Source organism: Zosterops lateralis (genome assembly GCF_965231275.1).
Source record: "Zosterops lateralis genome assembly, chromosome: 13".
Taxonomy (NCBI): domain Eukaryota; kingdom Metazoa; phylum Chordata; class Aves; order Passeriformes; family Zosteropidae; genus Zosterops; species Zosterops lateralis.
Genome location: NC_139773.1, coordinates 7,584,653 through 7,599,849, shown reverse-complemented (window position 1 = coordinate 7,599,849; position 15,197 = coordinate 7,584,653). Strand labels below are relative to the sequence as shown.

Genomic DNA, 15,197 nt, shown 5'->3' with positions numbered 1-15,197 from the left:
AGCTGATGTGGTGTCTGAAAGGAGATAATTCACTGGCTCAGGTGCCTGCTACACCAGCATCCCAAATATTTCCCAAAAAATCTACAGAAGTTCTCATTATGACACACTGTTCACCACCTGATAAGCCTCAGTCATTGTTTGTCCTTAAAATTACTCCAACATTTCTTCCCCTCAAAAGCTGGCATTAATTAAGAAGGCTTAGGGGTAGCTAGTTAGCAAGCTTCCAACACCTAAGTGGAAGTTACCAAGAAAAGAGAGACAAAGCTCTTCACAGAAGAGTGTGACAGAAAAATTAGACCCATAATTTGAAGTGAGCTTCCAATGGGGCAAAACCCAGAATAGCCTGGTCCAAATTCAGCGTTAGACTTGCTTTGTGCAAGAGGCTGGACTCAAAGTCAAGACCTCTGAAGTCCTTTTGAACTTTAATGATGCTGTCGTTCTGAAATAATTTTTTTCTTTTTCTTTTTTAACAATACCAACCACACAGAAAGCACGTCCTCCCTGCCAGAGTACTCAATTGTGAACAAACACTGTTGTTCACTATAACCAATCCTGACTGTGAAAAGGGTGGCTTTGGTGAGATAACAGTAACTTCAACCATTCATCAGACCTAAAAATACTATTAAGTATAGAGGAGCTGGTTTGATAACTTCTAGGTTCTTTTCCATCTGAATGCAGGTTAAAAAGAAAGAGTCTTTTTGTGCAAAATACCAGAAGGCAGAGGAACTTTTTTTACTAATTGTTGTCATAGCATCTGGATGATCAACACTGTCTAACATTTCAGGAGACAAATATCAATTAGACTTGGATCCATAATAGATTTTTATTGCATTTTTTTCACATGTATCTACTGCATATCTCAGGAGCAGGGAGTAGCAGAGCACAGAAGCCCATTTTGACAACATATGAATGTATGCAGAAGTGCTAGTGGAAAAAATATAACCTTAGAGAAATTTAGTGATGTTTAAGGAATTCAGAAAAGGAAAAAATGAAAGATTTGTTCTGTTTGATTTTATGGAGGCCATTATCTCAGAGGAACAAAATTAGGAAATAAAAAAGAAAGTATGACATCAGAAGAAAAAAACCAGAAACTGGCTAAACTGTAAACTGTGCCACTTCCAGTAACAGGGCAAAATCCAGATGTTTTCCTCTCATGTAAGCAATATATATTTGAAAATACAGAAAATTCTCAGCTACAGAGCTTTATTCTAATTTCCCAACTCATTGAAGAATTCCTACAGAGAGAGAAATCAAGCCCTGTGCAATGGACATGGAGCTGGGAGAGCATCAGCCCCTGCAGAAGGGCAGTGCCAAGGTACAGCGTCCAGCAGCACCTGGGCAGCTTTGCTGGCATATGGACACACAAGTTGAGCAGCCAGGAGTCTCTCCCACCTGGATAGAAAGTGTTGAGCTGGAAAAAAAAGGACATGTTTAAGGAAATTAGGATTGCAATAGTCTTAGCTTGTAGCAGTATTCCAGCGTCAATAGATTCGATTCCCTCACTTTCTATGAGGGAAAAAATACAATAATTCATTTCTCTAAAAGGCCTCTTTTCATGTTGTTCAAATTTAAGTGCTAATTCTGCAACCTTGTCCATGTTTCACAGCACCAGTGTGATAAAAAGGACTGTTTATCAAGGCTGGGGAGAGTTTCTGACAGGCCTGAGACAACACTAAAAATCTGGGTTTGTTGTTCTGCTGGAGTTACACCGCTGCTCCAGACACATTTGTTCTCCTCCTCCACACCTCCCTTTGTTGGTAGTAGAACTGAACACGTGTATGTTTATAAGTTACACTGAGATGTGCTTTTTATGCTTTTTTAGCCTGGCTGGTTGTGTAGCTGATACTACTCTGGGAAAAAGGGTTCAGCAGGTCCTTTAGGTCCTCTCTGGGTCTCTCAGATCCAGAGCATCTCTGCCGACCTGAGGAGTTGTGGCTGTGACTGAAACACTTCCGGCATGAGCCATTGGAGCCATTTCAGTGCAAACTGCTCTTCCTGCTGGTGAATGCTACATCTGTTGTGGTGATGTAAACCAGGCCTCACCAGCACACGTCTGTTTCGTTTCTGCTTTTAATCAGCAAAAATTAGGACTGTCTAAACTTCTGCACTAGCCACTTAGCCACGTAATATAAAGTACAAAATACAAAACAGAATATAATTAATTGTTTATTTATGTTTTAACTTCAGTCTGAAATGGAAACAAAGCTGTTTGTAAGGAAAAAAGTGCAAAATATATTGGCTTATGAATCAATCCATGAAAGAATGTAGGTTTTTATTTTATATTAGCCCATTATATTAGTTTTCTTCCATATGACACCAGTCTGAGAAAGATCATGCATTTGTCTAATCACATTGCAAAGTCATTGGCTGATGAAATACATTTTTCTAAGCTTTGCAAGACAAGTTATTAGTAAACTGATCAAAAATGTCTTGGCTGTGCAGAGGCCACTCTAGTGTCATATCTGTACTAGAACAAAATTTTTAAAGTTCAAAGCAAGCTCTTAGTTATGAAACCTAGTGAGACACTGGGTTTTTTTTAAGTGCACATTTATTTTTTCAGCTTACACCTAAAATATGTATATGCTAAGTATCTCAGAAAAAAGCAGCTTTCATGCACTCAGATACTCTTGTCAACAACACTCGACTTAGGAAGTTAAAACCTACAATTTTCCAATAGTTTTAAACTATAAAATTTTGTATCCAATATATAAAACTTAATTAGTACCTAAGGAATTAAAATATAAAGATGATATTGATTATCTAGGAACTTAAGTTTAATTATTTTATTTAGATCTATATATACATCAAAACCCAAAAGCTTTGACAAGAAATCCAGTGTGTGTGTATGTGCATTAAAAAACCTCATTTGATCTTCAAGTGACCAAGATAGATAAAACCTCTATGATAAGTAAAAGGGAACTTTCAGTTTTCCTTGTTGACTGCAATAAAATACATTTTAGAGAGGGACAAACACATGTTTAAGTAACCTTTGTAGGCTTCTCTGCAAAAAGGATTTCTGCCTACTCAGAGGTGGTTGTCTGTTGAGCAACGAACAGTGAAATGGGGACACTCTGTGGGGAAAGGAAAGAAATGCAATTTCTTGCTCTTTCTGGATCATTGTCTTGAATCCTTTGCATTTTCCTCTTTATCGTGGTCTGATGAGAAGAGAGAGAAGCATTTAATTCCTGCACTTCATTGCTTACAAAATGCAAAATGGAAAAAAAAATATCACAAACATTGTTAGAAAATGCAGCAAAAAACCTCCACTATGAAATCTCTTCTGCCATCCTTTGAGAGAAGATAACAAATCCAACTTCATTCCCTCTTTTGTTTATTGTGCCACTAAAATAGGGAAGAACACAAGAACAGATAACTAAATATGCCTAAGTACACCATGACCTAGTTACATAGATGCAGCACTCACCCATTACATCTGAGAGGAGCCTCCCTAATCCCCAGGCTAAAATTCACATGAAATCCAGGATTTCAAGAAAAGAATGTAGAATTATTTAGAAGATATGCACTATCTATCTGCAAACACCAAACTGGATTGAATTACTTGGCATGTATTATGTTTAGTGGGGACAATTCCAAATCTGAAATTCAGAGGCAGAGGTTTTAGGATGCTACACAGCTGTTTTTCTGGGGGTCCTGTCATTTTCTTACTTGCAACTGCAGGGTTGGGCTCTAAGTTTTGGCCCAGCTGAGCTACAGAAAAGAAACATCATCATAACCTCTTAAAACCTTGTTGAATGCTAAACCAAGTTGCAGAGTGCTCCTATTAAAGGCTGTTTCCAGTCATCTCCACTAGAAATGGCAACCTCCTCCTTTGGGCTGAGAGCTCTGTGTCCCAGGCTGTGGCAGCAGCCAGCACTGCATTGCTGGGTGCCAGGGTCCCACCCCTGGCCAGTGCTCAGCAGCCCAGCCTGGAGGTGACCTGTGAGCCTTTCCAGCACAGGTGAACTCCTGGGGACTGGCTGGGAATGTCAGCTGTGCTATAGTGGCTTCTCGCACTCTGACATTCTTCACTGATTTTATCCTACCCTGGGTACATCACGAAAGCAGAGAAGCAGCTTATAAAAAGTGAGAGCGCTTTCCTCTTTAATACATCCATTTTTCTGTAAAGTGTTTTAAAAGCCAGAATTCTTCCTATTATGAACTAGAGGTTGTCTTGCTTTTGATTTATCAGAAGAATTTTAATTGAAATACTTAGAAACTCAAGCCTGGGGTTTACTTTTCCTTTGAAGCTGGAAATCTTGATCTCAAGGGATTCATTCTGCCTTGACTGTGGGTTTTGTGTAAAGCAAAGCCAGATTGTTTTATTTGGTAGAGACTAAGCAAGCTGTTACTGACTTTTAAATATTCAGGATCTATTCCAAAGCAGGATGGTGGCTAACATGAATAATTTTAACGGAATTTTTTAATTATTATTATTTTACAGTCTGTGCTGTAAACTATCTTACTTCCAACTTCAGTTGCATAACCTATCATAAGGAAGACTACAAGCAAGTAGTTCAATGGGATTGTTTTATGCTATTGTGTCTGTAAACTGCAAAAAGTGAGGAGGCAACATAGATTGAGGTCTGTCACTCATCCCCTGGTGATATTTTTCAGCAAACCAGAGGGGTTAATCTCCTAGACCAGCACACCAAACTGCAAATTGTTAAAAGGCTGTAACAAGCTGCAGTGTATGCAACATTTTTCCTGCTTTCATGTGGTGCAGTAGCCTGGCAGCCTACCCAAAAAGCTGCTGCTTTACTCATGAAAATCTTTTTCTCCCAGTGTATTGCTATGCAGATAAAAGGAAATTCAAAACCATTCTATTAACAGGAGCTCTGGGGAGTCCCCACTTTATTTCCAGCTAAAGTAGAATCCAGTGTTTTAGGCAGTGATTTAAAATGTCCCACAGAGTATAATAGGAAACATTATCTTCAATTGCTCATAAAAATTTACTTTCACCCTTCAAAACCGTGGATAATTACAGTACCCAGCACCCCCTGAACCCACCTGGAATTTTGGTCAACTTCCAGTCATCTGTCAAGAGAAACCCTGAGGAACTTGGGGCACTTGGCAGCACTGCCAGAAAACCAGCTCAGCTGATTCCAAAAGGGAACTCACAGCCACCAGGATGGGCAGGAGTCTCCCAAAGGTCAGAGCCCAGGACTCCACTGGCAGCCAAGGGTGATCCTGTGGACCAGGAATATCCATGCACAGCATCTCTGCCACTGAGCACAGCTAGATCCTGAATTATTTATAGTTCCTGCATGTCTTAATGGTGCATTCCTGTGTAAATAGGATTTAAATTATAGGATTTAAATAAAGCTTACACTCCTCTTTCAGGTGGAAACAATTTGATCTCTCCTTGTCAAATCCGAATGTATTTACCTGGGGCTCTAACATGCAGGTATGTGAAAAGAGAGGGGTTCAAATCCCATCTTCTTTGCTGTGTTGGGAGGAAAAGGTGAAGCCAAGACTTAATACATCAGTTATAGAAAGAGTAGGACCCTGCAACATGGGCAGCAGCAACATTAGCCCTACAGCTTCTCTCTTGCTGACAGAGGATATGCTTTACTGTCCAGCAACCAATGCTGAGCCATGACTGCAGATGAAGGAAGAAGGGAAAACAGGCCGGGCTGCACAGTGCCAACATGCATCAGAAATAAGTTAAGGCATAGTTTAATCCTACAGGTAACAAATGTTTATGCATCTCCAAACAGAAAACCCAACTGGATTTACTTGTAAATATTCAGAGTAGTAACTTAAATAAATGAAAGGAAAGCAGAGCTCTTTTTTCATATATAACAAGATATGAAGTCTGGCTTTAGGTGCAAAGGAGATTCTTGGCTCAGATGGCCTTCATATTCCAAGGTATTGATCCTTTTATCCAAAAAGCAGATAAGCTAAGACTGTAAATTGTTGTCACTGATAAACTAAACAAAGAAACAGCAATGCTGTCACCTCAATGAATGTGGCCATTCAGTGTAAGTGGCCCACAGCACTCACCTGTCCGTAGCTCAGACATTCAGATGGGTGGCAGACTGCAGGCAGGTAGCACAGTATCACATCCCAAACTGAGGCTGTTTCTAAACTTTCCTTTGCAACAGTAACTCCTTGGATGATGGCGCTTTACCGTTTAGTTACTGCTACTGAGAACAAGGATCCTGGACTGTAAAATGAACCTGTACTAACCAGCAGTAACATAACTGTAAGTTGGTTCTTCTTCTCTCTTAGAGAAAGAGCAACAGCTCTGGTGGATTGCACTGGTTGAGCTTTTATATCACTGCACAGTCCAAGACTGACTGTTTCCTAGCTATTTGAAATTGTTATATTTTAAAATGTAATTTGTGTATAAGTCTATTTAGAATTTATTAATTTTTTACAAATACTCTCTTAAAATACTTGATCATATTTTCAGCATTGGTCTAATTTTCTCAATTATCTCTCGATAACTATATTTCAGTGTTCTTATATTTGAACATAAGTAATAAAGAATTTTGGATTAGAGTTGGTTTTATAAATAATCTCCACAGCTGGTGCTCTAAAACTCCCAGGGATAAATGTCATATAAGCTAGGAAGAGCTGGTCTATAAGCAGACTGCAGGTAGGAACAGCTGTGATTCATAAAGGAGCATGATGAGGCTTTTGGGATTTCCTTTGTCTTCTAAGAATTCAAAAGGAAAGAGACTTCATGGTTCTACTGCAGAGTTCAGTCATCCCAAGTGATCAGCAGGAGATGCTGAGAAAGCAGAAGAGCTCTGACTCCTAGGGGTGTTCACAGTGTCCCCTCCCTTGGGGGCACCCAAAAGTGACAGGGCCCATGCCTCTTACAGATGGTCAGAATAAGAAGTACCTGTATTCAGAAACAGTCATTTCCTGGACATGGAAAAAAATCAGTGGACATTTATTTCAAATCTTCAATTCCCAATACTGTGATTTCAAAGCTTTGAAGTATCTGTGATTAATCTTTCCTTTTCCATTAAGTACATCCAGTGCCAGTAAAGAAGAGTTCAAATCTTTTAGGGAACATAGACAAATACTGAAGTAAAATCTACCAAGTATTGCAAGATTCCGCTTCCCCTGATGTTGTGATTTTAGTCTCCCTAGAGACCCTGTAAATGACAGCAGTCAGTTCTGTGGTTTGCATGGGCACCGTTACTCTAATTCCAGCTCTGAACCCAACTCTATAACCTGCCCAGCCAAGTTTTCATTGCTCTCAGGCGGCACTCAGTGATCAACCTGCTAGAACAGAAACCATTTAATCCCTCCAGAACATGACTTCCTCACTAACTGAACTTGATTGACTTCCATCTAGAAGGCAGGCCTTTGTAAGAGCAGCAGTTTGCCTTCTGACCAACAGCACTGGCATTTTCAGTGAACTGAACATTTCATACACTGAACATTGGGTTCAACAGGTGTGAATGTGCTGGGGAAACTCAGCAGTGCAGCTTTGTCAGCAGCTTTCCAGGCCTTCAAGAGCAACTGCACTGAGAACCACGTGCAGTTGTTTTTTCTTCACACCCCATGAAAATAAAGCAGAACAGAGATCTTGCATGGGTGTTCAGCAGTGGGACACAGAGATTTAGGTGGGAAATAATTCCAGGTACACAAGCGATAAATGAATACATGGTTGGGAAAGTTCTATGAAATTCAATTATAAGTTCCATTTACTGTCTACCTCTTTTTATGACTTCATGATATGCCAACAATATCCCTATCTGCTCAGCCTGAAATGAGGTGCTGCAGTTTTTATCCTCCTCATTTTGAGCCACTCCTCAGAGACACTGAAAATAAAGTATCAAGTAACACTTTTACTAAGGAAAACTTTTATTTCAACTGTGCAATCAATCAGTATTTAGACAGCAGTTTCATAAACATTTGGCATTTAAACTTCTATTATTTTTTGGCATGACCTTGGGGTAGTATATAAACAACCCTGGAGGGGAAAAATGAACCAACACACTAGGTAACATTTACTAGAATGCTAGAAAAAGAAAAACAAATCCACATTATTAAACAAAATAGTTTTTAAAAGACATTAAAAAGTTACATTCAAATCAGGGCGAACATTAGCTTCCCTCATGCAATGGAATTCATGGAGCTGATCCCCTGAGACAAATATAAAATTAATACAATTCAGCTCCATCCTCCATTAGCCAGTCAGCCATTGCTGCCCTTAGAAGAAAATGGCACACGGAGTGAAAGGATCCAGACCACCACAATGTCAGATACACACCTGGCTCCTACACTGGCAAGTCATTCACAATTTTAAAATAAAAATTTAAAAAAAAAAAAAAAAAAAAAAAAAAAAAAAAAAAAAAAAAGCAACATTTGTATAAATCAGTTTTTCATATACAGTCAGTCTTCACTGAAAACACACCAGGCAGATGCAGTGTGAGTATGTGCAACCATAAAAAGCTGAAAACTTTTTTAAGGAGTCCTATGGAACCAGAGGGGCCAACACAGCAAAGCCTTAAGCATGTTTCATGTTCTTATATCCCTTTTGAGTCAGTCAGGAGTGGGCTCAGCATAAATCTAGAGGAATTTCAAAGAAATAAACTTACATTTGAGCCAAACTGAATTTGTGGTCTTTTCTCTGTTAACAGCAAGTGATTTGGGTTTGCACTTGTATTGAAGAACTGTGGTTTTTGAAACACATATTCCAAAATATTACACAGTGTTATTGCAGAAAGGTGCTCAGTGTTTCCTGCAGGCCGGAATCTTCTGCTTTAGAGATTGCCTGCATTAGAAGAGCCGCAGCTGCAGCAACTGGCAAGTGTGGAACAATTGTTCAAGCTAAGAACTACCACTTTAGCAATTACTTAGTGTAATTCTGTTTTCAATTTTATGACAATAATGTCAGTAAATTGGTTTCTGTGAAATACCACCAGCATTACATTTGTGCAGCTCTCTCTGGTTGTTATGAATGGGATTTTTGGCTAAACATGGAGTGCCCTGCAAAGCCTAACAACGTTCCCCACGCTAGGAGATGGACTTTTCCCTGCATGAACTGCATTAAATGAACAAAAATGTATAAAATGAACAAAAGCTCAGTTTGCTCAGAGTAGCATTTTACTGTGAGCTAGCAGTAACTATGCTTGTGTACACCCAGGCTGCAGCAAATGAGAATTCATTCAACTTGACTTGATTTTCAATGAAAAAGAGGTAAACTGACTTGAAATACTCAGTGTTTACTACAGGCTAATACTGGATTCATGGAGAGTTACAGAGGATCTCTGATGAATGATGACTTACTTTACAAAAATTCATTTGCCAGTGGGAGTTTCAACCATCTAAGATTTCTGTCCTTTTAAAATAATAGTACTATGAAGAGTTAAAAAACAAACAAAAGCTTATTTTGTTTGTCCAGACTATGCAAACTGAAATACAAATTAATTCTCTCATTGGCTTAAAAAGAAATGGGATGAGAACCCTGACATGAATAAGGCAAACAAGATGAAGCTCGGATCTAAAGCGTGGGATTAAACCCAGAGAGAGAATTAACTATAAGAATAATTAAAAACAGGCAAAGCAATCTCTTGATACTCTTTTCAGTTTAAAATATCATCAGTTATCCAAAAAATGGAGAGCTAATATAGGAAATTCCTGCAAGTGATATGTAGATTTTTCAGGTTTCTCTTACAATAGCAGAGCTGTTAAAAAGTAACCAAGTGATGTGCCCTGTCCTGCACAGCACAAACAGTCACAATCTTGGATAACTCCTGAAAGATGACAGTACTTTGTATTTGTTAAACATGAAGAAAGCACACAGGTGTAGCTGTGGGCAGACTGAGCAGTTAGTTTTGGCTCCAGGCCTTGCTGTGGCACCGAAGGGCAGATCTTCTCTTACAAACACCATCACCATGGTAAGTCAGTTTTGAAGTTTCCTCTGTAAGTTTTGATGCTTTTTAAGTCTCATCAACGGTAACATGTTTGCTTTTTTTTTTAAACACAAGGGTTGCACATACACTCATTACACCAGCCATGGCCCCTTAGTTCTTACTACACTTAAACAAAATCAATTCACATAGTGTAACACTAAATTCCACATTTATGTTCATCTTCCAGAACATATTTCATAAAGCCATAATTAAGAAATCATATATTTTTCTCCAGGACCCAGTTTCTACAGACATAACCTAGAAGAAAAACCTGGAAAACCTGAAACCAGTCTGCCTGCTCTGTTCTGCCAGCTCTTTCTAGGCAAATGGAATGAACAAAGTGAAAAACTCATTCCCTTAGACAGCCACAGGTATAAACTTTGAAAAAAAATTATCATCTCTAAGATCATATTTATAATTACATGCACTGGCTTCAAGGCTATGAAGCATTTGAACTTTTAAATTTTGCACTGTTACAATTATGAAGGATTGATTCTGCTATTAAGTTCAACAGAGACATTATCAATTTCTACAATTTTTGAGGATATTCCTTTGCTTACCTTGTTGGCATTTTCAATTATAAGACAAATTTTCTCATACAAAATTTTGTGATATATTAACACTAGGCCATGAATTCTGAAGAGAGCATTTTTGTTCTGTAGAAATCATGACTGGGCCAAAGGGAAGCACATGAATGTAGACTGGGTTCTGGAGAAGTGTTTTATATTTGGTTAACATAAAAATAAAGAAAAAGAATAATTAATGCCTAACTAAGCTTGCCTATATGCTGAGGTAACCTTAAATATCTTTGGTTTTCTTTATTTGCTGATAAAAAGTACCTTGATAAAACATTAAGTTCTGGATGTGCTGCTCTCTAATACACTGAGTACTTTCAACTCTTTGGCTATTGAACTTGAAGCATCTATATAAAATTAGCAGATTTTATATGAACTCTTTTTCTCTCAGATTATCCATAGGTTAAACTACAGGATGGGTCTTTGGAAGGAAGAGTTTAGGATTATAGTATTTACCTGTAACAAGGATCATAAAATTATTCCCCATTGCCAGTACTTACAGCAAACAAGTCTTTGGAGAAGCAGTTACCATCTGCATATCAGCTCTTTCTGAATGCAACTAACACAAGAGGCTACTCTGAAAGATGAAGTGTGAAACTTCATGCTACAGTTACACATTCTTACTCTAGATCTGATTAATTCACACTTTACCTAACTAAAAACAGTACTTTGCTGTACACTACACATTCTGCCTGACAAGACCAAAAATAAATCTTTGGTGAAAAGGTTTTCTTTTTCTTCAGCACATAGATAAAAAACTGTTAAAAAATATTTTTTCTTAATACTGTACTGTTCATCAACTACATGCTGGAGAAAAAAATTACACTTGGAATTCTTTGGAGATATCTGCTGGCATTATAACTTTCTTTAAAGGCTCTCGTAACAACAAGGTAGTTAAAATTGTTGAAGCATACAACTCACCTATGCAATCGGCTACTACAATCCAGAAGCCCTACTGGTTTTTGTTAGTAACTACTTATACAATAAAACGTATTCAGCTCTTCAAACCTATAGCTTTTTAACTAGTTCAATTCCTTTTGGACAATATGTGGCTTCCTTCTCTTCCACAGAAAAGTCTTTGGTACAAGATCATTCTTCAAGCATTTGAATGACCAAATCTGTTAGGGAGGGGTGAATGTGTACTGTGTGCTTCAGACTGGCAACAGCTCCAAGGGCAAGAGCTCCAGGAAGCGGAGCCTGATTCCTCAGCACACTCCAACCACGAGAGCAGGGCTCACCCACAGCTTCTGATCACCTACCCAGGAGTCAGCCTGGCACTCCTGGAGGTGACATCTCAGCCCCAGTAAAGTCAGTGGGAGTTCTGACAGACTTAAATAGAGCCAGGAGTTCCTATGGTTGATTTCTCACAACATTATATTTTAAACTTTTTTTTTTTTTTTTTTTAAGTAAAAACATATGCCTAATTTTTTTCTTCTTTTTCTTTCTTTCATTTTTTTAAAGTAGAACAGGGAAAGAGGAGGAGTGAGAAGAGGACTGGACATAGATACAGGCAAGTTTATAACATTGGATGATTCCAGCCTCCTCCCTGTCTCGCTGTCTCCCATTAAAACACAAAATGATACCCTGTCAGTTTGCTCCACGTTTCCGTGAGGCAGCTCAAAAGTAACAAACTGTTCCCTGAGTACAGGAAAAAACAACAACAACAAAATCCAAAAAAACACTAGAATCATTTTTAAAGGAGGTAGTATAAAACAGGAATTGCATGGGTTCGAGGCAGTAGCACCTCTTTCAACAGACTCTTCAACTAAAGCTCTGGCTTTTTTATTTCTCATGGTAGCCTAATCAGAGTTTTAGATTGGCATATAGGTAAAGTCACTCCCTGAGCTAAAATTCCTGGCTAATAGCACACTAGGTGAAGGCAAGGAGCAGGTTTGCATCCTAACAACAGTTCTGAGACATACTACAACGCTAGCACTGCTTATCAGCACTCAAAGATGGGTAAAAATGAACTATAAACTCATGTTACAGTTTACTTAAAATATCTAAGAAGCATTTAAGGCATCTTTCTGTACTCCAAAGGAACTTTATGAATACTAAAAAGGAATAAGGCAAATCAGTAATTTCATAATATATAATGCAAGGCACCACTGCTAAGAAGTACTGTGATACTGGAACACTCAGCATTGTTATCTATTCCTTAACTCTCAGGCAGAGCCAAGCTGTTTGAGAATGCTGAGCAGTTCTTCATTTTGCTATGACTTTTAGCCTTAACTGTGAATACAGGGGCAATATTTGTCACACTGTGGGGGATCCAGCAGGTCCCAGAGCCCCAGGAATACAGCACAGGCTACTGAGGAAAGGCACTGTCCTAGGCTTACTGAGGGTCTAAGGAATAAAGGGGTACAAAAGATTTCATGTGGCTGTGTATGTGGAAGTTCCAGTTCTCCCAGTTTTTAACATACTCTGTGTCAACCACATGAAATCAGAACATTTTATACTCTGAGGTTTCCTTCTTTTTAAAGACAGAGCTTCAGCTAAACAATCTTGTCCACCAACCTATACAACTCCCTGATCACTGAGTACACACACATACACACACTCTCTCTCTCTCTCTCTACACACAACTGGGGGGAGCAGGGGATGAAAATAAAAAACCCCAAAATAAAACAACACTACTAGGAAGTATCATCAGTTCCATAGCTGAGACCAACTAGAACACAGATGAGGTAAAGCAGTCATCATTCAGAGTTCACCTCTCGGCAAACTGAGGTAGATAGTCAGCAAAAGGGCCAACAGCCTTCCCTTTGCTCCAGTGACGTATTTTTAACTTTAGTCAGAAATCTTCACTCCTTTCACATTTTTTGACCACTGAACATTCAAAAATGAGTGAGCTTTAAGAAAGAAACCAAACCAAAAATATAGGAAAAAAAAAAAAAAAAAAACAACCCCAACATTCAACAGAAGTGTGGATCACCTGCTTGGTTAGCCAGGCTTTCCACAATGAAACTTTGGCTCCCTGTTCATTGTCCTTCGAACAGACGCGGGGAAAGCCCCGGGCTCAGTTGTGCCCCTTGGGGAGCAGCCCCGGGGGCTCTGCAGGGCTCGGGGCCGGGCCCCCCGGGCCGGGGTCACCGCTGCCCAAAGGGGACACCCCCGCCTCGGGACAGGACAGGAGCATCTCCTCGTTGGACTCGTGGGAAAACCTGCCCGAGTCGCCGGTCTCGTGGCTGCCCTCGCTGTTGGCAGAATGCTCCGTGTCGCCGAAGGGCGCCGGGAACGGGGAGGGCGGGCCGGGGGAGCCCGCCCGGTACAGACACACCGCCCGCGGGAACCGCCGCGCCGCCTGCGGGGGGGACAGAGAGGAGAGCCTCAGAACAGCCCGGGCATCCTTTGAGTTGCTACTGCATTTCCTGTCCCCTACTCCACCAGAATGATTTTTTTTAAACTCCTCTAGGAAAGCCCTGAGAGAAGCAATCTCTAGTCTTGCTCATACTTTTTTCTTCCACAGTAGATTAAATAATTTTTCCAGATAAGCATGGCTGATAACAAATTATTTCACTGGAGAGACGTGAAGAGTATTTTAAAAACACACTTGATAGAGCTCCCTCCTATCCCCTCATGCATATTCTTAAAGCATGATAGAAAATATTTTTTTACATAGAGGCATCAGAAATGCACAGCTGCTTGTAGAAATATTTTTCAATACTATTTTACGAAATAGATATCAAGACTTTCTAATTCTTAAACACACAAGAGCACAATACAAGTTAAAATGCAATGAAGAATGGCTATGTGCTCCATAGGTGTGAATTTGCATAGTAATGTTCCAGATTTGGTTTAACACTTCAGTTTTAAACTGCTCTTCTTCTCAGCCAAACAGCAAGTATGTCCAGACCAACAATTTCAGAAGCCAAATAGTTTTATTCAGGCTCTCAATTTTCTCAGTACTTTGAGTATATAATCTAGTTTCCCTCATTTGTTTCTCTTCAGCCAACAAAAATTTTAGCTGCCAGGGTAAGAAAGGATTCTATTTTAATATTATTTTTATTTGTAAATACATTTTTAATTTGTATTTATATGTATATAGGGTGTCTGAGAAGTAGTTCATGCAATGCCATGTCCACAGAAATCATTCTGCTCACAGATGAAAAGGCAAAGGCAAGTAATAGGTCATTTAATGGTAGAGTTACAGTGTCTGCCAACTGTAAAGAGTCACAGTGTTCTGACAACAATATCTGTGAGAAAATGAAATTTCTGTAAGACTTTACTATGGTGAGACAGAACAGCATCAGCCTTACACAGCTGAAACTATCCAATTAATACTAAGCCCACTAAATATGTTTTTCCATAAACAGAAAACTATATATCTTCCTTTGCAAAGAGGGTAATACAGTAAAGATTGTGCATCTCTGCCCATTAGAGCAATTACCTCCTCGGTCTTTGCCTTCTTAGTGTCTTGGAAGAACAGCCACCTCTTCTTCCTATTAGTCTTTGTGACAGGCCCATAGCTGTTAATAATCAGATCAGATCCTCCCTGCAACAGTGGAAGATGCAGACATTTATTTTAATAAAGTAAATTTCTAAGATGCTTGAAAATATTTTTCTATTCCTACCTATTGGTTCCACACTGAAAATGAAGACAAATGAAGCCTCAGTAGTGAGTCATGTATTTGTGGTCTGGTACCCATCTGCTCAAGACAAGTCAAGAACAGACCCACTAAACCTGGCAAGCTTTCTGTCCAGACCCAAAGCTGCAATACTGCAGGCACACAGCAAAATATTC

General features: G+C 39.2%; 1 protein-coding gene across 1 annotated transcript in view; it reads right to left on the bottom strand.

Moving 5' to 3' along the window:
- Positions 1 to 13,472: 13,472 nt before the first annotated feature.
- PRTG (protogenin) overlaps positions 13,473 to 15,197 on the bottom strand; it is a gene marked incomplete at both ends in the record, with an annotated part of 75,889 nt that continues 74,164 nt past the window's right edge. The window contains 2 exons of the mRNA XM_083870652.1: positions 13,473 to 13,757; positions 14,844 to 14,948. Coding sequence (XP_083726778.1) covers positions 13,473 to 13,757; positions 14,844 to 14,948 — 390 coding nt within the window. The remainder of the gene's footprint in view (positions 13,758 to 14,843; positions 14,949 to 15,197) is intronic.